The sequence below is a fragment of the Amphiura filiformis genome, chromosome 20 (genome assembly GCF_039555335.1).
Source record: "Amphiura filiformis chromosome 20, Afil_fr2py, whole genome shotgun sequence".
NCBI lineage: Eukaryota > Metazoa > Echinodermata > Ophiuroidea > Amphilepidida > Amphiuridae > Amphiura > Amphiura filiformis.
In genome coordinates this window covers 19,422,696-19,450,548 of record NC_092647.1, presented here as the reverse complement: position 1 = coordinate 19,450,548, position 27,853 = coordinate 19,422,696, and the positions used below count along the sequence as shown (strand labels likewise).

The 27,853-nt window shown below is 36.8% G+C and overlaps 1 protein-coding gene across 1 annotated transcript in view; it reads right to left on the bottom strand.

Annotated features, from left to right (window-relative positions):
• The window catches only part of LOC140142189 (uncharacterized), a 90,630-nt gene extending 70,849 nt beyond the window's left edge, over nucleotides 1–19,781 (bottom strand). The window contains 3 exon segments of the mRNA XM_072164156.1: nucleotides 7,557–7,673; nucleotides 8,939–8,982; nucleotides 19,402–19,781. Of these exon segments, the coding sequence (XP_072020257.1) occupies nucleotides 7,557–7,673; nucleotides 8,939–8,982; nucleotides 19,402–19,495 (255 nt within the window). The 5' untranslated portion in view covers nucleotides 19,496–19,781.
• Nucleotides 19,782–27,853: the final 8,072 nt, after the last annotated feature.

Genomic DNA, 27,853 nt, shown 5'->3' with positions numbered 1-27,853 from the left:
ATACTGACTGCCCCTCGTAAAAGTTACACATTAGATTGTCCTTAACTTTTTTAAATATTTTTCTTGTAAATTAATCTCAGTAAAATGCCATGGTATTGTAATTTGCTGATGAGGACGCCCTCAATATTTTTCAAAATTATGCATTTTACACGATTGTAATTGTACTTTTAGTAAACTAATGTACCCTGCAAAAATCAAGACTTAGGGCGCTGTAAATCCGAGATTTTGAATAAACCGTCTGAACAAGGTGGTTTATTTTATATGATGGAAATATTAGTCGAATGCGGCCGTACGCGATGTACATAACACAGTACATAAATGGCGTGTGGGACGGTCATACACACATCAAAGGACCGTACCATAGCACGACTGACTGAGTGGCGACATCCGTGCTGGTAGTCAATTCCAATTTTTTTTTTGCTTTACATCAATTGTTCGGGGAGAGTAAAAGAAAAACTGACAGTAAAAGCTAACATTTTATAGAAAATAAATACAAATATTTTTATGGAAATGTTACAACTTTAAGGCAAGTTTTTAGGTCAACTCATCTTCATTTGTGTAGGCCTACATATGGGCTATTTCATTATAAATGACACGTTCACAAAAATGGCTTTTATCATATCTGGTTGATATAATTAGGGTGATAATGCAGTGTTATTAACTTAATTCTAAGTATGCCACAAACTACAAGCTACATGAGCATTTTTACAGAATTCTGTCTATTTTTTGTATAAAAAAATTGCCAAAAGGTACATTTTAACCCAATTTTGGAGTCCCATTTCATTTTGCCCATGTATTCTGAATTAATTCTTTGAAAAATTAGGTACATTCTATGGCAATGTGCTTGTTGCAATGAAAATATGATATGTGTGGAACATCATGCAAGTTGAATGGTGAAAATTGGTGCAAAAATGTTAAAATTCAGAGATTCTTGCAAAATTGGCATTTTATGTTAAATAAAAAAAATGAGTGTCCTCTCCAATTCATGCCTCCATTTTTGTTAACATTAAAGAGGAAATATAAACCCTTACCCTACCTGTATAATCTGTGTTATATTACCAATTGATGGGACAGGGCACTGATTGAGGAATTCATTTATTTTACATACAGTAGACCACTTGTTCTTGATACCACAGTTCCGCGTTAAAAATTTGTCCTCTCCAGAACTGAAGTTAATTACTAATTGTTGAAATAAGGATTATATGATCTCACACCACCAAATCAGAGTCCCATAGAGATATGTGCTAAATTTGCCTTAAGAAAACGTCATTTTTTCTTCACAGGAGCGACTCAGTTTTAAGCGACAGCTATGATGGTTGAAATCAGCCCTTGCCTGATCCCTCTGGCTGGGAAAAAATATAGGTTGACCGTCATTATTTTTTACGACTGGCCCTCAAGTCTCACGATGTCTGGGAATTGCCTATTTTACAGGCAAAACCATGCCAGTGTTTCTGTAAAGAAAAGGCTGCTTAAAATCATTAAAAGTTATTTGATCTCGCCCATCTGTGGTACACTTGCAGGAAATAATATTACTAATCATGACCAATCCAAATTTGGCTAAAATTATGCAAATTTCTGCTTATTTTAATGCTTAAATTGAGAATACATGGGTTTTTCTAAGAAGTGAAATTAAGGGCGCACAACGAGATAATTCTATTTGGCGGTGTGAAATCTGAATGATCCAACATGTTTCTGATTGTCCTTAATTTCAGACTATTTTAATCTAATAAACTTATTTTTAGCATAATTTGAGCAAGAAGCTGGTTAAAAAAATTTTTCAAGCAGAATCATTGTGTCTCTGACATGTGCTATCTACTGAAGATAGCATTGTGATTACCAAGTTAAAAGTTCACCAAGACTTAGGCTTTCAGAAATTTACAGTCAAGAGGGACAAGAAGCCAGGCAGACACACAGAAACAAAGAAGAACATGTCCACAATGCCTGAATTATAAGTGTTGAATTATATGACCTATTAGTGAAATCTTAAGTCTACCCCCCAATAAGCTGACCTGATCCATGGGCACATTTTATGAGCTCCAACCAGTGCCCTAGCCCACGTGCCACCATATACTGATGTCTTCTCCATCTGGTACTGAGTCACTGCATACCATCATGATTGTAAACATTACATGGGTTACCAGTAGTGGAATCATAAGCTTAGCCTACCCCCCAACAGACACACACAAACCGGAAGCTACCTGATCCAGGCGCCTCTTTCACTGACTTCCCACCAGTACCCTAGCACCATACTGATGTCTTCTCTATCTGCCACTGTGTCATTACATGCCACTGATGATTTAAGCTTACCAAATATTATGATTGTAAACATTGCATGGGCCAAAGTCACTCTACGAAATGGAATCTTTCACTCAAACACACATTTGGGGTCAAAACTCACCTTAGCACTGGTATATTTGTAGCAAATGTTGCAGTTCTCTTCAATTTTAGCCTTTAATTACATAAATTCAGTCAATGCACTTCTTCGGTGGATGCAAACGCAAATTTGGAACAGGGCTAACTTGCTCAATCAAAAGTTGAGACTCACACACACAGCTCCATTCAGATCTCACACCACCAAATCAGAGTCCCATAGAGATTTGTGCTAAATTTGCCTTAAGAAAACATCATTTTTTTCTTCACAGGAGCGACTCAGTTTTAAGCGACAGCTATGATGGTTGAAATCAGCCCTTGCCTGATCCCTCTGGCTGGGAAAAAATATAGGTTGACCGTCATTATTTTTTACGACTGGCCCTCAAGTCTCACGATGTCTGGGAATTGCCTATTTTACAGGCAAAATCATGCCAGTGTTTCTGTAAAGAAAAGGCTGCTTAAAATCATTAAAAGTTATTTGATCTCGCCCATCTGTGGTACACTTGCAGGAAATAATATTACTAATCATGACCAATCCAAATTTGGCTAAAATTATGCAAATTTCTGCTTATTTTAATGCTTAAATTGAGAATACATGGGTTTTTCTAAGAAGTGAAATTAAGGGCGCACAACGATATAATTCTATTTGGTGGTGTGAAATCTGAATGATCCAACATGTTTCTGATTGTCCTTAATTTCAGACTATTTTAATCTAATAAACTTATTTTTAGCATAATTTGAGCAAGAAGCTGGTTAAAAAAAAATTTCAAGCAGAATCATTGTGTCTCTGACATGTGCTATCTACTGAAGATAGCATTGTGATTACCAAGTTAAAAGTTCACCAAGACTTAGGCTTTCAGAAATTTACAGTCAAGAGGGACAAGAAGCCAGGCAGACACACAGAAACAAAGAAGAACATGTCCACAATGCCTGAATTATAAGTGTTGAATTATATGACCTATTAGTGAAATCTTAAGTCTACCCCCCCCCCCCCCCAATAAGCTGACCTGATCCATGGGCACATTTTATGAGCTCCAACCAGTGCCCTAGCCCACGTGCCACCATATACTGATGTCTTCTCCATCTGGTACTGAGTCACTGCATACCATCATGATTGTAAACATTACATGGGTTACCAGTAGTGGAATCATAAGCTTAGCCTACCCCCCAACAGACACACACAAACCGTAAGCTTACCTGATCCAGGCGCCTATTTCATGAGTTCCGACCAGTACCCTAGCACCATACTGATGTCTTCTCTATCTGCAACTGTGTCATTACATGCCACTGATGATTTAAGCTTACCAAATATTATGATTGTAAACATTGCATGGGCCAAAGTCACTCTACTGAAATGGAATCTTTCACTCAAACACACATTTGGGGTCAAAACTCACCTTAGCACTGGTATATTTGTAGCAAATGTTGCAGTTCTCTTCAATTTTAGCCTTTAATTACATAAATTCAGTCAATGCACTTCTTCGGTGGATGCAAACGCAAATTTGGAACAGGGCTAATTTGCTCAATCAAAAGTTGAGACTCACACACACAGCTCCATTCAGATCTCACACCACCAAATCAGAGTCCCATAGAGATATGTGCTAAATTTGCCTTAAGAAAACGTCATTTTTTTCTTCACAGGAGCGACTCAGTTTTAAGCTTTAAGCGACAGCTATGATGGTTGAAATCAGCCCTTGCCTGATCCCTCTGGCTGGGAAAAAATATAGGTTGACCGTCATTATTTTTTACGACTGGCCCTCGAAGTCTCACGATGTCTGGGAATTGCCTATTTTACAGGCAAAACCATGCCAGTGTTTCTGTAAAGAAAAGGCTGCTTAAAATCATTAAAAGTTATTTGATCTCGCCCATCTGTGGTACACTTGCAGGAAATAATATTACTAATCATGACCAATCCAAATTTGGCTAAAATTATGCAAATTTCTGCTTATTTTAATGCTTAAATTGAGAATACATGGGTTTTTCTAAGAAGTGAAATTAAGGGCGCACAACGATATAATTCTATTTGGTGGTGTGAAATCTGAACATAGAATGTGAAATTTGTAGAGGAAGAGTGGTCTTCCTTCTACCAAGGTGGCACATGATTTGGTATTTGTTGCATTTTTGCAAGCCTGTATCCACGATTCTGTTTGCAATTTAACAAATGTCCTCTCCAGCACAATTATGTCATTTCCATGAATTGGTAAACAAACTAAAAATAAAAATTTCAAAGAGCCAAACCCACAAGAAATTTTTGCATTTTATTGCAAATTATGCTTACAAACCACTTTAGTGTTCAAATTATTGTCCAGTTGTTGAGAACACATATGATATTATTCTGCATTGAACTTTGGTTAGCTAAAATTGCAATATTCCTAATTTAACCAGAATATTAACCCTGTTTGTAGTGGATTTTAAATGCTGGGGATCTTTTATGCAATAATATTGATGCAATAATATTGATGCAGCTATTTCTAAAGTTAAAGTATGCTTTATTATGTGTTAAAAATGTGTCCTATCCAGAACAAATGACACAGGAGGGGTCTTTTATTTTAGGTTTTCCATGACTAGTACAACAGATTGACGAGAATACTCACTTATGCATCAGTGTAGCTATTGGGCAGGACAAAATGACTATTTCATGAATTTTTCATGTGAAGATAAAGTTTATCCTTAAAATATGTAGTAATTTTGCACCATTTATCTGGATTAGTATCAATTTACTAATTGTTTTATATTGAAACTGGCATATTTAAGACACTGAAGTGTAAAGGAACATACAACAATTATTACAGACTAAATATGAATAAGTATGAACCCAATGTTGGTTACATATACTCTTTCAAAGTTGTGTATTAAATTGTTTAAAAAATGTCCCTCCAGACGGCAGCTATGTTTTACACAGCAAAAATTCAATTTAATTTTTTAATGGTTCCTGAGGGTTTGACGCTCTAATATTTTGAGAATTATTGACACACCATCTGAACTTTGAAATGATAATGAATTTGCATGAAATAAATGAGTTTGAATTTTGACCCCTTTTGGGACTCAATGTTGTCATTTATAATGAAATAGCCCATATAAAGATTAAAACAAAAGCTATAGGCCAGTTGTTTTAGTCTTATTTTCCTGTATAAAGGCCTTGAGCTCATACAATGACGTAACACAGAAGTGAAACACCCAAAACCACACCCATGAAGTATAAATACTATTATCCTACAGTACATCCTATCCCTCAGAATGCAGGCATGAGACGACACTTTCCTAAAAAAACCCTGAAAATGTGTGTGAAATTGGGCAAAAAGTACCGAAACAGGCTGAAATTAAATAAAAAAACCTGAAAATTCTCATGCCTGAGAATGTTTTGTTCTTTGGCCTGTATGGGCAGAGGTATGCTAAAATCTGGATCCCAATTTGTCTGTTTTTTGTTTGTGTTACCGGGTATATCTTTGCTAATAACAAGTATTAGTTTTGGAAATAAATCAAATGCTGGAACTTACTAAGTACTTCAATTTTTGCAACTTTGCTGCGTTCTAAAACTCCACAACTACTGGATGACAAAGAACATTCACTCATTTTCACAAGTTTTTCAATGAGATACTTCAATGACCAAAGTATGCGAAACCAACAAGAATTTTGGAGTTCTCGACACTTTTGCATCAACAACAACAATGCTTCCACTTTGACATATGTGCTGTGTTTTTGTTGTTTTTTGAAAAAAAAAAACATTTGGAAGAAAATATTTTTTGAAAAATGCAAGTAGAAAATGTTTGTTAAAAATAAAAAATGAAAAAAAAAAGATAAATAACTCATTATCATAATAACAAATATGTAAATTAGACCTCCATATTTAGAGTTTTAAACGGTGGCCTAACTAACCTATCATAGAATATCATAAGTGGATCCGCCTGGCGCATATCCATTCACGAGACACACAGTATCCAGATGGACGGAGGGCTAATTTCAGCACAAAATATGCAAATTAGCTCATTATCATAATAACGGAAATATGCAAATTACACTCCCAAGATTTTCTGACTGTGGCATTACCTATAGATGAGGTGACATATGTGTTTACATTTGATACGCCCTCTGTTGGTCTGTGATCAAAACTGTCAGGCAAAAAACACTGAAGTTTCCATGGAAGAAGTTCATTTTTATTCATTAACTTTGGTTTCAAAGCAAATAATACAAAAAATGGTATCAATCTTGTTTATAAATGCATCAAGCTATATATACATAATATCACACAAAACTTCAAAGGTTTTTAAAAGTTGAGTTTTAAAGAGATTTATGTGGTCTGTCATAGACACTTCTGTGTTATTTTGCCTGACTTGAAACAACATTTTTAGTGACGTTTCACCACTACACAAGAGGTTTCCTCAGACTGGCAACCCATCTGGCTGTTAAAGGCAACAGGAACTGCCTGCCGTAGAGGGCATGAAGTGTTGGTCAAAGATTTTACTAAGTGAACAGGCTCCCTCGTCTTTGTTTAAAGAGTCTTTTCCTTTTCTGCGGTCTAATGAAACGACTAGTGTAAGGTGAAACATCACTAAAATGCGAGTGAAGATCTACATTTTTCATGGAAGTGTACGTAAAGAATAAAGTCAGGTAGAACTTGGGTTAAATCTGATCCTGACTTCACTTCGCAGCGCAATGCGATGCTATAAAAACTGTAATCTGAGCCAGGTTTTTACGAGCTCAGCGGTGAAAATTCTCATCGCGCTGTGGAAATTTCGGTCCATGATGGAGTTGGAAAATGTTCAACTTTTTCGCACCGTGCTGCGATATCGCAGCCGTGCGCACCTGTGATTGGCTGCTGGAAAATCAAGGTCAGTAGAATGACCTTACATGAAAAAGGAGATGCAGGTCCCACATGCTTTTAAAACATTGCAAAATTGTGCGATGAAATTAAAATGTACATTTCACTGTGCGATGCTGCAATGTTTGAAAAGCATCGCATCATGCTGCGAAGTGGAGTCAGGATCGGACTTTAGGCATGACTGACATTTTTGCTTTAATGTTGGTGTCTGAGGTATGGTATATATTGGATGCCCAATATCAGGTGCTCAGTGGGCACCCCAAGATATCCAGGGTCAAAGTTTACACCGGGGCAAAATTTAAAATTGTTCTGATTTGATTAAAACCTAAAACCTATGCTAATATATTCCTCTGGTGATCCAACCTACCTTTTTGTAAGTTGTTTCTCCCAGCTTGTCCACTCGTCTGTGGCCAATCTTCTTCTGTCTGGGTGTGGTAGCCGATCTCGGTAGCGAACCCCCCGATTCCAGGGTCCCACTTGTTGTCTGAAAGAAAATCACAATAATATAAACATGAGATTTATCTTCAAGTAAGTACATAATTGAGAATGAGAACAAAAAGTTACAGAAGACCTGCTTGTTGATCTTTAAAAAATGAAATTTGCAAACACCTCACTCCCTTCTCTGATTCGAGTCCTAGAACCCAAAATCCTCATCCTGGGATTTGATCGAGAAGTCTATCCTTAATCCAGGCCACTGCTAACTGGCGATGGATAAAAGGACAGAGCTATCAGCTATCTCAAATCGCGTCATACTGTAGTGGACATAAAATCGCGAAAATAAAAACTCACGAAAATAACCTTTTGCATTAGGTTTCTATTGTATCAATATCAAAACTGCAAAATTCAATTCTCGCGCAATTGACAAAATCTTCACAATCGTGAAAATATCTTCTCGCGAAAATTTTGACTTTTACAGTAATCAGTGAAGCATGAGACCATGACTGTAACCAGGGGTAGCGCTAGAACTAAACACTCCAGTGTCCTCCGCAGAGTTTGGTGAGTCCGAGTTGCACAAATGCAGCATAAATAGTATGTCTGCAATAGCGCTAGATTGAAAAACTGGGGGTCTGCAGGGACCCCTGAACTTGCAGAAAATTTAAAAACAGGGGGTCCAAACTCTATTTGGGTGGGTCCGGGACCCCAAAAAGCAACCTAGCGCTACCCATGACTGTAACGCAATAGGATTTTGGAAGTAAACAAAGCGTATCACAATAGTTATAGCACCGCATAACCTGAATGAAAAATAAATTGTCTGACAGTATCTAGTGTTCCCGGTTGTCAGGGTGAACACACATGTTAAATACAAATTAAGCGTACTGCTAGTCGTCCAGCGCGTATTATTTGCACAAGGTCCAATGCACACGCTTGATGTCGCGCACGTACATACGCGAAGGTTAAGCTGTCAAAGGAAATCTGAATAATACTTTACACACTATCTTTAAAGTTATTCCTGGTACAAAAAGTTTGAAGTATATACATGCATTATGTATACTGCAATTTTTGTTTTATTGATTTTTATTAACTTAGAGATTGTTTAAATAGCGTATGATTTGAAATTTAATAACAAAATAAATAAAATAAAAACCTGCTACCATTGCATCATACATATAGTCCCAAAAAAAGGTAAAACAAATGTTGCCCTCCCCCTGCAGAAAAGCCATATGCCCTAAAAAGCTTAGATTAGAAATAAGTGTAATTTTATGCATTTACACCAAATTTTACTTTGACATGTACATGTAGAGTCCTTACCTCTGCTCTTGGCTTCCCTCCATATTTCAATGAGCTGTTTTTACCTAGAAGAAAGAAAAAACAGGAAAGAAATGAGAATATGAAAATGCCTAAATAAATACTCTACTGACTTGATATAAATAGTCCCAAACTGCTGTGGTTGTTCAATACAATTATCAAATGAACTGTCTAGAATAATTAGGGGTACCGTACTACACTCCTGCCCAATTGTGTGCCGTTTTTTGCATTTTTCTCAAAAATTATAGCACATTGGCGACAAGTAAGATGTATATTATAGGGGCAAGGACTACAACTATTGCACTGGAAATTTTATTTCAGTACAGACAACAGTTGTGGAGTTACAGTCAAAAATGAGGGAAAACCAATAATTGTTCAATAAATCAATAACTACTTGCTTTGAGTTGCTGAATTTTCAGTACAGTAGTTGTAGTCCTTGCCACTATAATATATTACATACATGTATCTTATTTGTCACCAATGTGCTATAATTTTTGAGAAAAATGCAAAAATAGGCACAAAATTGGTCAGGGTGTAGTACCCCCTTAAGAACGAGAGTCGAGTAATTATAATTGTAATAATTTTATCTGTTCATGAAGCAGGCAAGCACTGGTACATGTTGCAAGAGATTGTAGGACAAATGTGTGTGGGGCAAATATATACTTATCAAACCATTGGAAATACCAACCAAGTGATATGGATTCCTCTTAGTGAAACTTCAAATTTGCAAACGATAGTTGCATTCGGAGCAAAAATCGCAAGCTATCATTTTTGGTAGATACAGCATTCTGCATTCATACAATGCAGTTACGCATGTTAGGCCAAGTAAAATTAATGTATATCGCCCGCACTTTCTCAAAATTTGGTGATCCAAGAGACATGCAGGGCCCATACTCGGCAGTGGGGTTTGACTCCCACCCTTTTTTATTTTACACCCACCCTTTTTATTGAGGCACCCTTTATACTGAAAATTCCTGACCCCCACGCTTTTTACTGAGGCACCCTTTTGTTCTGAAAATTCTTGACCCCCACCACTTTTTGTTTTTTTTTCTATTTGTATACATTGACAAAGTCACACGCAATTTGGTTCGAAGTAAATCAAGTACGCTGAATTCTGCACCTATTTCACATGTCCGAGTCTGATGTTTTTCTCTCCATTAAGTTGAAACATTTATACGAGAACATCACAAATTATATGTGAAAAATACTACTGTACTGTATAATAAACATTTTAATAAAAATGTACGTTTATTTTATGGCGTTTAAGAGGAACTATCTGTTATTTTTGAGAATATAATTGCCACGGTCAAAAATAGATTTTCTTTATACTTTCATATTTGATGGACCTTGACCTCAAACTAACACACATGGGATAAATTTAGGAAAAATATCCCCGTTGCCATGGTAACAGGCAAATTTCAATTTTAGGCCTATTTTCACAATTTTTGCATTTTTCAGCAGTCAAATTGTCAAGTTTTGAAGCCAGTGTTACTAATATACACAATATAAATATGATTTTTTCTTTATAAGGTATGAATAGGTCAAACCTTAGATGCATAATGAAAGTATAAAAATAATCACCAGATGTCAGGGTGGGTTATACCATTTATTTGAAATAGGGTGTTTTTCAATTTTTTCAAAGTATGAAAATATACCAACTTTGTATAGCTCATAAACCATATGGTAGTGTTCCGATTTCAACATCGACCACAGCATGTTGAGATGATACATTGGTCTTATGAAAAAATTACATTTGAGCTTGGGGAAAACACATCTGTATATACAGTGTTGCCAGACATTTTCCTATTTTTCGAAATTCAACACAAATTTCACCTTAAGTTAAATGATGTGAAAATGAAACATCATCCTTTCAAGGAACATTTATTAGAAAGAGAGTTTTTATTCATATCAAATTTGATCAGTTATAATGGTCAGTGTTGTTCTAAACCACATGGGTGTTGCCATAATTGGGGTTTAATTGTGATTTTTGGATATTTTCAACTTTTTACAAGTCATAAAAATACCAAATTGCATTTCTATAATATAGAAAGAAACATCGACCTCGTCATGTTGAGATGATACATTGGCCTTATGAAAAAGTTATTTTGATCGGGGGGGAAAACATCAGTTTATACAGTGTTGCCAGATATTTTCCTATTTTTTCAAAATTCAACACAAGTCTCGCCTTAAGTTAAAAGATATGAAAATGAAACTTCACCTTCATACGGAACATATCTTTTTAGAAAGAAAGTTAATTTCATATTCAATTTGATAATCTGGGATGGTCAGTGTTATTTCTAAGCCATATGGGTGTTGCCATAGCTGGCGTTTAATATGACAATTTAGATATTTCCAGCTTTTTACAAGGTTAGTCTTAAAAATAGTACACATCCTTAAAATTATTGTGGAATGAACGCAATATTAAGGTTAAAAATTACCCTAAGAACACTTAGTATGTGAATTTAAATTTCAAATTTGAGTTCGGAAAATATGTGACTCCTCGCCACAACTGAGCCCGGATGTCGCCAGTGCCACTATTGAGATATGCTCCATCGAACTTAACAATAAACAATAGGAAAGAAAGGATTTATTGACTGTTTTATTGATTTTCACTACTTAAATGTCAAGTACTATAGACATGATATACATCATTTTAAAGCTAATTTCAAGCATAATATTTTGGTTGAATATCTCAAAAATGATGATTGGCGACATCCGGGCTCAGTTGTGGCGAGGAGTCACATATTTCCTTCTATACAGTATTGCCAGTTATTATCACATATATTCAAAATTCAACGTATGTCTCACTTTAGGATTTATATTGTTTAAATCGCTGCCATGAATAAACCACATGGATGATGCCACTATAAATGGAGTTAATAGTGAAATGTGGATACATTTTCAATTTTAAAATGACACCTTATTAAAGTTACAGCTATAGTATTCCAATTTTTCCCAAAAAACACCCAAAAAGCACACAATTTGGCGCTTTTATGGGCACTTTTGCCTTAATGCACCCAATTTGGTGTATTGTCTCCACTGCAAACCCACCAATCGACATACCAAAATTGCTAAGGTACCCCCAAAACCGTGGCACATCCCCGTATACCTTTAACCAGGGAGAACCCCCTCCGGGTCATGTCAATGATGTCATAGGTACAGGGTGTCCCAGAATGATTTGTACCGTGTTTGCAAAAATAACTAAAAATAGAAGACGGGCAGTGTATCTATTTTTGATACCAGCATTATAATGTTGGACATGTCTCCTACTTATTCTGTTAATTTCAGCACGCTACCTCTATTTGTTTTGGCGTGGCATGCAATAATGTAAAATCGATGAAAAACGACTCTCATACCTTTGAAAAATGGCACTAAACGATTAAATGAAGAACGTGGGATGTTTGGCACAGCATTTCGACGACAACTACTGTTACCGGTTGCGCCTTAAAGCTTGCCGGACAGATACAATGTTCGCTCTACTTCTTAGAGTCTAACCATGCTTACGAGCACCTGAAGCTTCACTCTGCCGGTTCCTGACAGTTCCGTGCTCGTCAAACTTCTTTACGTTATACACTATCGTCTAATGAATCTTCTTTGAGTCTCAACATAGCTGCCGGTTTGCCAGGAAGTTATTGCAATATACCCACGCTGCTGTACAGTAAATTGAGGAGCCGTCTTTCCTGTACCACAACCAGTTCGATCTCTGCAAGCATTTCAAATGACATGGACCTCACACCACAATAACTATATTTTTAAATACAGTTTAAAAAAAACTACCGCCAAAGAGAGAATGGGATTAGGCCACAAATCCGTAATTCCATAATAATGATTGCTTCTTAATGTCATAAATAATAGATAAATATCGGCTATTTAGTGGAAATATGAACAGGGCACAACTAAAATACCTGCACCACTTTTTCCAAATAACTTTGTGCTGAACGGTTAGTAATGTTACAGATTTTCAAAATAGGTTGCGTTGTCAAAACTTAGAATTCACCATTTTTATTTAATCTGCTATAACTTCTACTAGAAACGTCCCATTTTTAAAATCTAAAAAATCTGAGAAAGCTAAATATATGTAGATCTTAAAATATAAAACAATATGACCATTCAACATGCCCTTCATACCTAAAAAATTCCATCTTTCCCGGTACAGATCATTCTGGGACACCCTGTATACTGTGCCCAGTAGTCCTCTTTTTCTACTTGAAACGGATATTTCCTCAGACAACTTTTATCAACATTTGGTGATTTTTTATTTTGCTTTAACCCTGCAAGTATCTGCAAAAGTGTTCATATAAATCTCATTCAGTCTTGAAAGCTTAATTTTAGTTGCTTCCTTTTTACAAGCTCATACAAATTCATGTCATCAATGAGCAGGGGATGCTTGAATGACAGAGAATTATCAACAATATCATACAACATTTCAATGGTCATTTCTTCTTCATACTTTCGACTCTCCTGTGAGCTCCTCTCGGGAATGGTAACTGGACATTAATTTGTCTGGCTGTGAAAAGGTTCTGTGCGTTATTGTCTTTGACTATTCTCATATCTTTCGAGACATTTGCTGGATCTATATAGTTTTTTGCCCATTTCTTCCCCATATCTTTTTTGCAAGTATAGTTGGGATGTGTGCTTTAATAATATGGGGTAGGCGTAATTTAAACATTAGCTTACTCTTATATGCATCTTTTTGCAATGTAACAATCTTATGTTATTTTAATTTATTTTAGCCTAGCTAGTATGTGTATATTGGTAAAAACATTATGGCTTTTATGTATATTTTAAAGTATACATGTTTGATGTTTTCTGTGTTGTATTTTAAGGGGTTGGTCACCCACTTTTGCACAGTATTTTTGTCGGACCTGAGAGCACATCAGACATACCAAATTGCATTTTGAATACGAGGAATGTCCTTCTGATATAAAATAATTTTGATTTTTTTAAAATTAGCGATACAATAAAAATTTTAGGTAAATTATGCATATTGAATTTTTTATTTTTTGACATATTACAGTTAATTTAATAAATCTAATGATGTGTACTTAAAGTGTATGTAGCTGGGATGAAAAGCCACCACTAATCAATTAATTAATGTTAATTGAAAAATTTGACCTTTCATAGTGAAGATATAGATTTTTCCCCAAAAAATCTATATCTTCAATCTGAAAAGGTCAAATTTTCATATGGACGGCTTTTCATTCCAGCTACATAGACTTTAAGTACATATCACTAGATTTATACAATTTACTTTTGAGATCTGTTAAATTTTAAAAATATCAATTTTTAATCATTTGCCATAAAATTTGTATTATATCGCAAATTTCAATATATGTCTGATGTGCTCTCAGGTCCACAAAAAATATGTGAAAACGTCGCTATTTGAACCCTTATGACTTATAAAAATATCGACATCTCACTAATAAACCCTAATTATGGCAACACCCATGTGGTTTGGAACAACACTGACCATTTATACAACTGATCAAATTTAATATGAAAGTAAATTTCTTTCTAATAAACTTTCATTTTCAATCTAAGGTGAAACTAGTGCTGAATTTTGAAAAAATAGGAAAATATCTGGCAACACTGTATAAACAGATGTTTTTCCCCAAGCTCAAATGTAAATTTTTCATAAGACCGATGTATCATCTCAACATGATGAGGTCGATGTTTCATTTTCACATCTTTATTTTAGGAATGCATGCCATTGTATTTTGGCATTTTAAGACTGAAAAATAGCTGAAAAAGCTGAAAAAAGCTCAACATACGTTGAATTTTGAATTATGTGATAATATCTGGCAATACTGTATAGAAGGAAATATTTAGATTTAACTCAAATTTAAAATTCACATACTAAGTGTTCTTAGGTTAATTTTTAACCTTAATATTGCGTTCATTCCACAATAATTTTAAAGGTGTGTACTATTTTTTAAGACTTGTAAAAAGCTGGAAATATCTAAATATTGTCATATTAAACGCCAGCTATGGCAACACCCATATGGCTTAGAATAACACTGACCATCCCAGATGATCAAATTGAATATGAAATTAACTTTCTTTCTAAAAAGATATGTTCCATATGAAGGTGAAGTTTCATTTTCATATCTTTTAACTTACGGCGAGACTTGTGTTGAATTTTGAAAAAATAGGAAAATATCTGGCAACACTGTATAAACTGATGTTTTACCCCCGATGAAAATAACTTTTCATAAGGCCAATGTATCATCTCAACATGACGAGGTCGATGTTTCTTTCTTTATTATAGAAATGCATTTTGGTATTTTTATAACTTTTAAAAAGTTAAAAATATCCACAAATCACAATAAAACCCCAATTATGGAAACACCCATGTGGTTTAGAACAACACTGACCATTTATATAACTGATCAAATTTGATATGAATAAAAACTCTCTTTCTAATAAATGTTCCTTGAAAGGATGATGTTTCATTTTCACATCATTTAACTTAAGGTGAGATTTGTGTTGAATTTCCAAAAATAGGAAAATGTCTGGCAACACTGTATATACAGATGTGTTTTCCCCAAGCTCAAATGTAACTTTTTCATAAGACCAATGTATCATCTCAACATGCTGTGGTCGATGTTGAAATCGGCACACTACCATATGGTTTGTGAGCTATACAAAGTTGGTATATTTTCATACTTTGAAAAAATTGAAAAACACCCTATTTCAAATAAATGGTATAACCCACCCTGACATCCGGTGATTATTTTTATACTTTCAATGCGCCATCTAAGGTTTGACCTATTAATACCTTATAAAGAAAACAGTATATATATATTGTGTATATTAGTAACACTGGCTTCAAAACTTGACAAATTGACTGCTGAAAAATGCAAAATTGTGAAAATAGGCCTAAAATGAAAATTTGGCTGTTACCATGGCAACGGGATATTTTTCCCAAATTTATTTCATGTGTGTTTGTTTCAGGTCAAGGTCCATCAAATATGAAAGTTTAAAGAAAATCCATTTTTTGACCGTGGCAAACATTTAAAAAAAATTCTCCAAAATAACAGATAATGCCTCTTAAACGTTGTTCTTGCTTGTCATGAAACTATTCACATCTTCATGTGCGTTGTGTTCAGCGACTATCCTATTTCTTTGCACAATCAATTATGCATGATTAATGACGTCATGATCAATGTAAAGAAAAACTACTGCTCATCGTAACACATCATGGAATTGCATCAATCATGTCAATTTGAAAATTAGTCATACCGATAAAATGACATGTCTGTTTTGCTCGTTTTTTCAAGTTTGCGTTGCGAACTATGTACGTTCATCACAGTGTTTGTGTGCGTTTGTCATGTTGTGTTCATACAAATGAAATTATAACTGTAATGATCATGTGACAGTTAGTTTTGTCTAGGCCTACATCACATGGACATGGTCATGGCGATGGTAAACAGTCGGCTGACAAACCACAAGAGCACCCACAGCAAGAAAAACTGAAGTGCTGGTTTGTTAATGCAAGAAGTATAATAAAACAATGGGACATATTTGAGTGCAGAATACTACAAGAAGACAAACCAGATGTAATTGGTGTTGTAGAGACATGGTTAGACAAAGACATAGCTGATGCTGAAGTGCAGCTACCAGGGTACCAGCTATTTAGAGGAGACAGAGAAAAAGAAACAAAAAGAAGTGGAGGTGCAGCATTGTACCTGAAACACAGCATAGAAGCTGTCAGAAGAGAAGACTTTGAATTTAAAGAAGCAGTATGGTGTGAGATATCCAATGTGAACACAGAACAGAACCAGAAAGAGAAAGCTGGAATACTAATTGGAGCTGTATACAAGACACAAGTAGTAACGGATGAAGAACTTGACCAATTATACAGAGATCTCAAGAAAGCTGCTGAAACCAAACATGACATTGTATTGATGGGAGATTTCAACTTTAGAGAGATAGATTGGGATCTGTTACAAGCTACGACAAGCAAGGGAAATGACTTCCTAGAACTAGTACAAGACAACCTATGGACCCAGCACGTGTTGGAACCAACAAGGGAAGACTCAATACTAGACCTGGTGCTGAGTTCGGAGCCAGACATGATAGATGACTTACAAGTGCATGACAAGTTAGGCACCAGCGACCACCAGATTGTTACATGGGACATGATTTGTAGCATCAAGGCTGGAACTGTTGCCCACTCAAGAAACTACGGCAAAGGAAACTATGAAGAAATGAGAAAGAAGTTACATAACAGAAACTGGGAAGAAGAGTACAGAAATAAATGCACACAAGAAGCATGGACCTGTTTGAAAACCGAACTTGATTCCTTAGCAGAAGAGCACATACCTATGAAGACAAACCAGCAACAAACAAAGCCAAAATGGATGACAAGAGCAACCATGAAAGCAGTCAGGAAAAAGAAGAAAGCATGGCAGAAATTCAAGACAACCAAAAGTGAAACAGACAAAGAGCATTACCGAGATTGTGAGAAGGCAGCGAAGAAGAAAATACGTGAAGCAAAGTACAAGTATGAGAAAAGTATCGCTGACTCAATCAAAGAAAATCCCAAGGGATTTTATGCATACACCAGATCTAAAAGAAAAGTGAAAGACACTGTTGGACCATTGAAGAATAAAGACGGAGATGTAATACCACCAGGCAAAGAAACGGCCGAAGAACTTAACAATTTCTTCACATCAGTATTCACAGAAGAAGGCGACGAGCCACCAGAAGCGCCAAGAATGTTCAATGGTGAAGAAAGTGAAATACTCAGAACTATGACAATTGAACCAGAACAAGTTGAAAAACATTTGCTTGGGCTAAACCCCAGCAAAGCCGCAGGACCAGACAACGCTTCCCCAAGGCTGTTACGAGAACTTGCAAGTGAGCTAGCAGAACCGTTAGCAATAATCTTCAACCTCTCCCTCAAAGAAGGTTACGTACCAGAAGAATGGAGAATGGCAAATGTAACACCTGTGTACAAGAAGGGCCAAGATCATCAGCTGGAAATTACAGACCGATTAGTCTCACATCAGTAGTCTGCAAAACAATGGAGAAACTAATCAAAGACCAAGTAACTACCCATCTTGACAAACATAACCTCATCAGAGACACTCAACATGGCTTTATGAAAGGCAGATCTTGTACTACAAACCTACTAATGCACTTAGAAACGGTAACAAAGCATATTGCTGAAGAGCACCCTGTTGACGTCATCTACTTAGACCTGCAAAAAGCCTTCGACAAAGTACCACACAAAAGACTGTTGCAAAAACTAAAAGCTCACGGCATAGAAGGCCAAGTACTGAGATGGATACAAGCGTGGCTAGCTGATAGAAAACAGAGGGTAGTAGTTCAGGGAGCAAAATCCAAGACAAGTGATGTGTCAAGTTCAGTTGTACAGGGATCCGTCCTAGGCCCACTCTGCTTCCTCATATTCATGAATGACTTGGAAATAAACATCATCTCAGAGATCAGTAAATTTGCAGACGACACAAAGATGACAAGCAAGGTTGGCTCAGATGTAGAGATCCAGAAACTGCAAGATGACTTAGACAAGCTCATGGACTGGTCTGACAAGTGGAAAATGAGCTTGAATGTAGACAAGTGCTCAGTCATGCACATTGGACACAACAATCCACAACACCAGTACCAAATGAAGAATAAAGCGTTAGCAAGTACAACAGAAGAAAAAGACTTGGGCGTCTGGACGGAAAATACACTTAAAGTAGGGAAGCAGGTAGCGGAAGCAACAAAGAAGGCGAACAGAACACTAGGGATGGTAAAAAGAACATTCAAGTACAGGAGCAAGAAAATTGTTTTACAGCTTTACAAGTCCCTCATCAGACCACATTTAGATTACAGTATACAAGCCTGGCGACCATACCAACAGAAAGACATCAAGCTGCTTGAAGGTGTGCAGCGAAGAGCGACAAAGATAATACCAGAATTGAAATCCAAACCATATCATGAAAGACTAAAGGAACTGAATCTTATGACACTAGAAGATAGAAGGAGGAGAGCAGACTTGATCCAAACGTACAGAATATTCACAGGAATTGACAACATAAAACCGACAGACATGTTCCAACTAGCAGAATACCAAGGTACAAGAGGCCACCCAATGAAACTTCAAAAACAACACATGAGAGTAGATACAAGACGATATTTCTACAGCCAACGAGTTATAACAGACTGGAATAGGCTACCTAATTCTACAGTGTTAGCTCCAACCATCAACGACTTCAAAAGCAAACTCCAAACCTTTTTGGGTTACTAAGGGCTTAAAAGCCCACTCACCCAAGCCACATTATGACCCTCCCCCCCTAAAAAGGATCTCGCGACCAAGTGAGAAGAGGGAGGAATGGTGTGGCACTTCATGTAAGTTCAACATGTACAATAACATGGCGGGTTTACCGTCCATGTATTAATAAATACTTGATTTGACAAAATTTGATGGAAATATTGGATCCGATTTTGAGACTTACTTTTAGTCGATCCCGAATATTGGCGTTCTCTATCTGGTTCTCCTAACCCTTGTAAATTTAGACTAGGAACCGCCTCGAGCTCCGCCTCCGCCATTTTGAGCGATAGTTACATACAATTTTCAGTACACTTCATTCATTTACATGTACTTTCGTACATGTCAAACTACATGTAAAATTATTCACTAGGCCACTGAGAAAGTCATCTTTATGGCATGAATTGCTCAATATATTCACTCAAATCTGACACTACACAAATCCTAAGAATACAATTGCCGTATATTTAAGTCAATATTTGAGATATCTTGGGCAATTAGGCAATAAAATCCGGTTTTTTAGCAATGTTATTCTCTGCATTACTGTGTGTACTCTCGCATGCAATCCGGAAGTCCAAGTTGATGATGGGAAAATCTCGTCCACACCTGCCAAATACTGCCCTCTATATTGACGTTCTCAATAATTAATTTTAATTGATTGGTAGGGGCCTACGTGATGGGGCTATACCATCAGTAGATTCAGTAGAGGCAGGATCACTGGATCAGGCCTGGGCAGGATGCAGGATCATGCAGCTGGATCATGCATTTAGGTCTAAAAAATGTTTGATTGGTGTAACCCGACCGATAAATAGGTCCGACCCTAGAGTTTAAACAAAATTTCAATAAAAAAAAGAAAAAAGAAAAAGAAACAAAAAGGAGTTTCAAGGCCTTTATCATAGTAGCCTACGCATTTTTTTTATGTTAGGCCTACTCCAACCAAACAATTTTTTTTCTAAGCCTAATCAAACACTTACATTTTTTATGCTAAGATTTGAAGTTAAACGAGGTTCCAACCATACAAGCGTTTCAGTTCCCACATTCATTTTCAAATTTGCCCTTTTGATATTTCCAATTATGAAACCCTTTTCTTAATTAAAAAAAAAAGGAAAGGTACATTTAGATAATAATAAAAATTTGGAAAGGCTATGTGTTTAGTTAGGCCTACATTCATCATATCATATTTCCAAATCAAAATATCTCTAAAATATTTGGGGACATTTTTTTTTTTTTTTTTAGTTTGATTCGATTTTTAGTCATGCCTTCTAGGTCATTTGTGACCATTATTAGGCCGAAACAGAATGTCTTAAGCATGTTATTCTCATTTTACTAAAAATACATTAGATAGGGTCTATAATATATATAGGCCTAGGCAATAACGATTCCATTATCATTTTCTCAAGTTTGGGTCAATGGTAGCCATTTTTGAATATATATTTTATATTATTCATGGCAATGGCAAACTATCCAAAGCTCAAAACTTTATCAGGCTCGGCTAGAAAGTCAGAAACATACAAAAATAGTTACTCCCCATTCCAGAAAAATACAAAACTATTTTTTTTTGGATTAAAAAATATTATCCTGTTTTGCCAAATGAAACATAGCTAAATCCAAATCCTTTAGTTAGTCCTAACTGACAATAAAAGTCAAATTTTAATATTTTTGTAATTTGAGGGAAAATGGTCCAAAAACATTACAACTGTAGTCACAAAATGTTAAGACTTGGCACAAGTCTAAGCACTCAAAATCTTGAGTATATCATAAGGTAAGAGTTAGCTCATGATTTTAATATTATTAGGCCTATGTTATTTTTTGCTAATTGGTATGAAATAGATTGGAAAATGTGTTTTTCAAAAATAAGAACTTGAAATTAGTCTTTGTTTCACGAATTTCGAAAAAAGGTCGAAAACGCCTTAAAATGCATTAGTCCATTAGGCCTGTTTCCAAAAATTGACCAAAATATTAAAATTTTACATGCTTGTAAAAGATACTGCTATCTACCGAAGAAACTAGCTACTAGCAATACATTGCATTCATAAATTTATTTATTTATTTATTTATTTATTTATTTATTTATTTATTTATTTATTTATTTATTTATTTATTTATTTATTTAACAACATTTTACTCAAGTTATTTTATTTATTTATTTATTTATTTTATTTATTTATTTTTTTAATTTTTTTTTTATACTCACACACTTTAGAAAAAAGGGCTCTTGGTCGATCAGTTCATTTATTCATTGTTTAATGATTTGATACGTCTATTGATCGAAATTGAATATCATATAATTATTTATATTCATTGCTTGTTTTATTGATTGATTGATTGATTGATAAATTAACTGTTGAGCCGGTTGCAAGTGAAATTTCCGATATCATAAGCATATCCGGACGCGTACCCGGTACTGATAATCCTCCCCGGCCAACGGCGCGCGGCGGCGGAACCGGGGGCCAGGGGGGCCACTGGCCCCTCCGCTTTTTTGAAAAGGGGGCCTGCCCCCCCACTTTTAACCCATAATATGCTGTGTGTAACATGTCTGGGTGAACATAAATAATCAAATCTCTATTCTAGACCCTTAACATGCTTAAAGAAAGTGTAAAAATGATGCACGAAATGGTTTCAATTGGACCTTCATTTTGCAAAATTTTCCAACTCCCCTGTGTTAATACACAGTGTGTATAGGCATATGGATAAGCAAATTCCCCTTTTCGCTTCTGCTTTGGACACCCAACACTCAAAGCAATAATTTATACAATGATAGAGAAAACTTATCCACGAATGGCTTCAATTAAGACCTTCATTTAACCCAAGTTTTGGATTTTTCAAACTAAAATTGTAAGTTAAACACAATAATAGTGCCAGAATGGTCCACGAAATGGCTTCAATTGGGCCTTCATTTTGCAAAAGTTTCTCACTTCTTCGCGGCCATAATTTCGATTTTTTACATCACCCTGACAGGCCCTTTGAAAGTGTGGGGGGGTACTTTCAAAATCGTTCCGCCGCCACCCCTGGGGAGCACTCACGTACAAGGTTTTCCACGAAAATTCCTTAGACATGGGTCTACTGAAGAAAAAATCCTTAGACATGGGTCTTCCTTTTAGATTTTCCGTGCTATGTGTGGAAAACATAGTTAAACATGTTGCTTTTACTATGACTATTTTCAAGCTCAAATCCTTAGATATGGGTCCTTACTTTCCTGACAATCCTTAGATATGGGTACCTATTTTGGTAAAATCATAACCCTTAGAAATGGTTATGGGTTCGGAAGCTCGGGCCGCACATCCACGTCGAAAAATAATCCAAGTATATACCCTCTCCCCCGGTTATCCAAAGCCTTTAAGTTTTAAAGCGTTTTAAGGCGCCCCAAAATCGCACCCCTCTACCCTCTTCAAATTGTGATTTCTTCATCAGGAGCAAGGGTTTTAGGCTCAACATTTCCTCAATCATACCAGCCATGAAAAAAATTGCTTTATTCTGCACAGATGAGAATGCTAACATAGCGTGTACATTATTTTAGAGAGACTCTATACATGTAAAGTCATTGAACTCTCCAAAAAGGCTCTTTTGGGACAATGTGTGCACATAGCGCGCAAAAATTTGATATTTTACACTAGTATGGGATGCATTTCCCACAGGCTCCATTCCCTTTTCTTTTGCTTTGCCCCCCCCCCTTCGTCTTTTGTCAAATGGAGCACTTTTCTATATCTTTTTGTCAGGGGGGTAATATGCCCCTCTTGCAGGGCCTTGCCCATTGCTTCAAGCATCCTTTCAAACTTTGAAGTTTGATAGACTTGTTGACAAAGTCATATGGTAGTATTGTGTTTTGTTGTCACCACTGTTGTGGATGAAGAGGGATGGGTGAGGTAGTGACTCCATGGGATATCAACCAGGTCGAAACGAATCTTGAACATCATGAGAAGGCGACTGACGAGACGTCGATCCTGGAGAGAAGTCCAATTGAGATGACGGAGCATTGAGGTTACGCTGCTTATTCTCTCTTGTCTCCCATGACAAAGCGGGCTGAGTTTCGTTGCACCTGTTCAAGTTTCTTGTTGTTACGCGGGGTGGGTGGGGGTGGGTGTGTGGGGGTGTGTGGGGGTGTGGGTGTGTGTGTGTGTGTGTGTCCCATGCAGATGCTGCATACTCCACACAGTTGGTCTTATGAAGGTAGTGTAGGCTGCTTCCTTGACTTTCTGGCTGCAGTGGCTGATGTTACGAGACAGGAAAGCCTTGGTTGAGTTCGCCTTTTTGGTGATGGTGTCTATGTGAGTGTTGAAGCTCAGTTTGGAATCAAGATGGACGCCGATATACTTAGCCGAGTTCCCGATCTCCACAGTGTGGCCATGGATGGAGTAGGATGCAAGAGTGGGCATACGTTTGTTGGTCACACGTAGCACTTGGCACTTTGAGGCGTTGAAACTCATTAGCCAGTCAGATTCCCACTTCTGGAGGGCGTCAAGGTCACGTTGGAGAGCGACCGAGTCCTCTGGAGATGTAATGTTCCGGTAGATTGGCTGTCGTCAGCGAACAGTCTTGTTTTAGAAGCAGACACACAATCTGGAAGGTCGTTGGTGTAAATGACGAAGAGTAGAGGGCCCAAAACACTTCCTTGTAGAATCCCTGATGTCACCTGCGCTTCAGAGCTCTGAATTGCATAGGGCCAGTAGTATATCGCGTTTTTGACAGGTTTACATGGTCCAGTAACCATCAGATGACTGACCTGTGCTAGCAAAGGAAAACAGTCACTGCAATCAAAATATAACATTATGCAGTCATGTCTACAGCAGAATTCACCACGACCTTTACAGGACTTAAATTCTCCTCACTGGAATTAGTATTGAATCAATACACTGAATTCCTTTATGACTTTTCACCCTTAAAATCTTTATTGCCGCCTCTGTATAAATTTCCTCAGAGTTGTGCCATGATGTTTCCAACTGCCTTCACCCAACTTCTTTTTTTTTTTTTGTATACCGCATCATGTGATGAATTGTAAATTTCTTCAAATATGCATTTTACTCATTTCCATATTATAACACCAAGTTATCCCAACACGTTCCTCTTTTAAGGCTCTTATTTCTTGAACAATCATGTAAATTCCTCAAAATTTTGCACAACCATTGTCCTGAGATTTCCTCTCATCCATTCAGTAGCTTCACTGCCTCACAGCCCTCACCTATTACTTTGTTATCTTTTGCTGAGATCTGTTTCCTTCTACGTCATCTTCTACCACACTCCTCCTCCTCTTCTTTTTCTTTCCTCTCTTTCCTTTTTCCCTCTTCCACCCCTCTTTTCTTTTTATCTCCATCCCTCTTTTTTCTTCTTTTTCTTTTTCTTCTCAAGTCATTATTTCCTCAATTTGACTGTCATTTCCTAGGAGCGGTGGTCCCCGCTCCCACACAATTTGCATCCCTGCCCCTGTATTATAAATATTTTTACCCTGCAACTTAATACTCCGTTGGTGAGCGACGGGCCATTGGTATTTCACCGAACGCAAGAAAAGGAGTCATATCTGATTGGCTAGAAATCGATCGCTAGATCTCTCAGTGATGAAGTATAAACTCAAAATGTTAATGTAGAGATGTATTTAATTCTATTTAAATCAATATTCTATTATTGACGCAGATAAAGAAAGTTGCATAGTGTCTTGATATAGTACATTGTATTATAGACTTGTGATTTAATATTCTATACAGCACGTGGATCTGAGCTGAATGGGCTATGCGTCACAGCGTCATCATCCCTATCTTCGTGTCAAAATTGCCGTGATAGTACGGCGAATCATCTCGTTTTCAACAGCTGCGCATGGCGATTTTGTTCGAGATAGGCCGAGCGACTCAGACTAATCATACCATTTACACGAAATGAAATGAGGTACCACAGAGTTTCTATTCTACAAATTTTACGATTTGCGCATGCTCAGTACCCCATATGATGTTGCCATTACAAGAAAATTCGATTTGTTGTCAGGTAAAACTCAGGTTTTGTTTTCAATACACTAACTGCAAATTCAATACACTAATCAGCGGCGATTGCTGATTGCTGTGGATATATTTTACTGCATTTTATACATAGATATATTGTATTCAGAATTGTATCTTAATATTGTAAGTTGTACTTAAGTTAACATATACATACTTCTATCCCTCTCCATAACTCATGCCATTGCCAACGTCTTTGTCTGTCTGCACTAGTACTGTCAGTCTGCCGTTTTTCACCCCCGTCTTTGTCTGTTGTTTGTAGGCGTCTTTTCGTTTTTGCACTGAGGGCAATCACGTCTTTCGAGCTTTGCTCTTGTGATTGTCCTACCATCTTTTTCTCTATATTTTGTTCCCTATATGCTATGATGATGGTGAAATAAACTTGAACTTGACATAACGATTTTTAAATCGTACATTAAAAATGTGATATATTCAACTGTTTTTTGAAACTGTCTATAATACAATGCACATTATCGAGACACTAATATGCAACTTTCTTAATCTGCGTCAATGATAGAATATTGATTTGAATAGAATTGAATACATCCCTACATTTTGAGTTTGTACTTCACCACTGAGCGATCTAGCGATCGATTTCTAGCCAATCATACATGTAGGACTCCTTTTCTTTATAATACAGAGTGTCGACACTGTGTGCGTGTTCCTTTTGTATGATTATATTTCTCAAATAGGTGAATTTATCACATTTTTAATGTACGATTTAAAAATCGCTACGGTGAAAATGCAGTAAAATATATGCGTTTAATGAAAACAGCAGTCGCCGCTGAGTGTATTGAATTTCCAGTTAGCATGCATGGTTAGTGTATTGAAAACAAAACCTGGGTTTTACCTGACAACAAATCGAATTTTCTTGTAATGGTAACATCATATGAGCATGCGCAAATCGTAAAAACGTGTAGAATAGAAACTCTGTGGTATCTCATATCGTTTAATGGTATGCTTAGCCTGAGTCGCTCGGCCTATCTCGAACAAAATCGCCATGCGTAGCTTTTGAAAAACGAGTGGATTCGTCGTACTATCACGGCAATGTTCGACACGAAGATATAGGGATGATAACGCTATGCAATATTGGCTGGAACGATGCAAGGGAACTCCGTGAAGCGATTCACATTAAGAGAGACACGCAGCCCACAGCAAGATAGTGTCATACAATCAGACAATGTCGTGCTTTTTGTAAACCAGCATTCTTGAAAATGAGCAACATAATGATTTTTGACTTAACATGGTTTGGAAATAATTTCTTCATATTTTTGGTGTTATCTGTCGTTTACATGTCCTTCCTAAAACACAAAAGTACGACCCTCTCCAAACACCTAAATTAGCTAAAAATTTAGGACATGTTACAAAACTTTATTTTCTAGAACCTATTTAGAATAATTTAAATGTAGCTTTTACCGTTTTTTTTGTGGCATCCTTCAGAAGTGAGCGGTCCGATACCAATATTTTCGGTCAAATCTCCATTCAATTAACACGGGGAGTTGGCTAGCTATGCCTTGCCCTCACTCATATTTTACAAAAGTACGACCATTTCTGAACATCTAACCTAGCTGTAATTTTAGGTCATGTTAGAGAAATATATTTGCTAGAAGTTTTGGAGAATAAATAAAATATTGGCTGGTTATTTTTCACACAGTGATGTTAACTAGGCAAGTGTCCATTCTCCCAACATACATCATTTGTACAGGTCACGCGTCAATGGTGAGAGCACTGTGTATTGTGTATAGGAAAACGGACAGTAACTGCAGTATGTAAGATAGCAAACCTGTACTTTAGCTAGAGTATCTCAAAGCCGAGCTAACGCAGCCCAAAACCAACACCTCGCAGGGATGATACGAACTAGCTATAGACGAATCCATTTTCACGCATTCCTACACCTCAATGGCAGCCATAGCTCGGCCCCCCTTAGGTCTATCCCACCTAACAAGTCAAATCATGTGGCCTTGGCGGGGATATTAAACTGCATTCCATCACCCGTGTTACACGTAGACAAAAGAATGAAAGTTTACAACACAATTTTTAAGCGGATTTAATTCACCAAATTGGGCAGTAACAACACCAGTTTGGTGCAGACGGGACCCAGTAATGGCCGACTGAATTCTGACCATCACTTGGCTCGTTGGATTCGTCTATAGACGAATCCAATTTCACGCATTCATGCACCTCAATGGCAGCCATAGCTGGGTCCCCGTCGGCTTCACCTCACCTAAAATGTGAAATGATGCGGCCTTGGAAGGTATTTTAAACTGCATTATATCACCCGTAGACAAAAGATTGATGACAGTTTACAACACAAAATAATCTAACATCGATTTTTAAGCGGCTTTAATCCACCCAATTGGGCAGTCACAACACCAGTTTGGTGCTGCGGGGACCCAGCAATGGCCGACCAAATCCTGACCATGACTTGGCTCGTTGGATATCCAGTATTAGTTTGCTGAAATCCATGAAACAAACTGGCAACTCTATAGTAGAATATTTTCCAGAAACATTGTCTCAACATCTCCCACACAATTATCCACTGATGAGGAAGGAACCAGAGAGGAACCAAATGGTTCTGAAATTATCTGAGAAAAATAACCTGGTGTTCGCAGTTGTTCCTTGTTTTCAATTATCATTGAGGGTTCATAGGTCGCATGA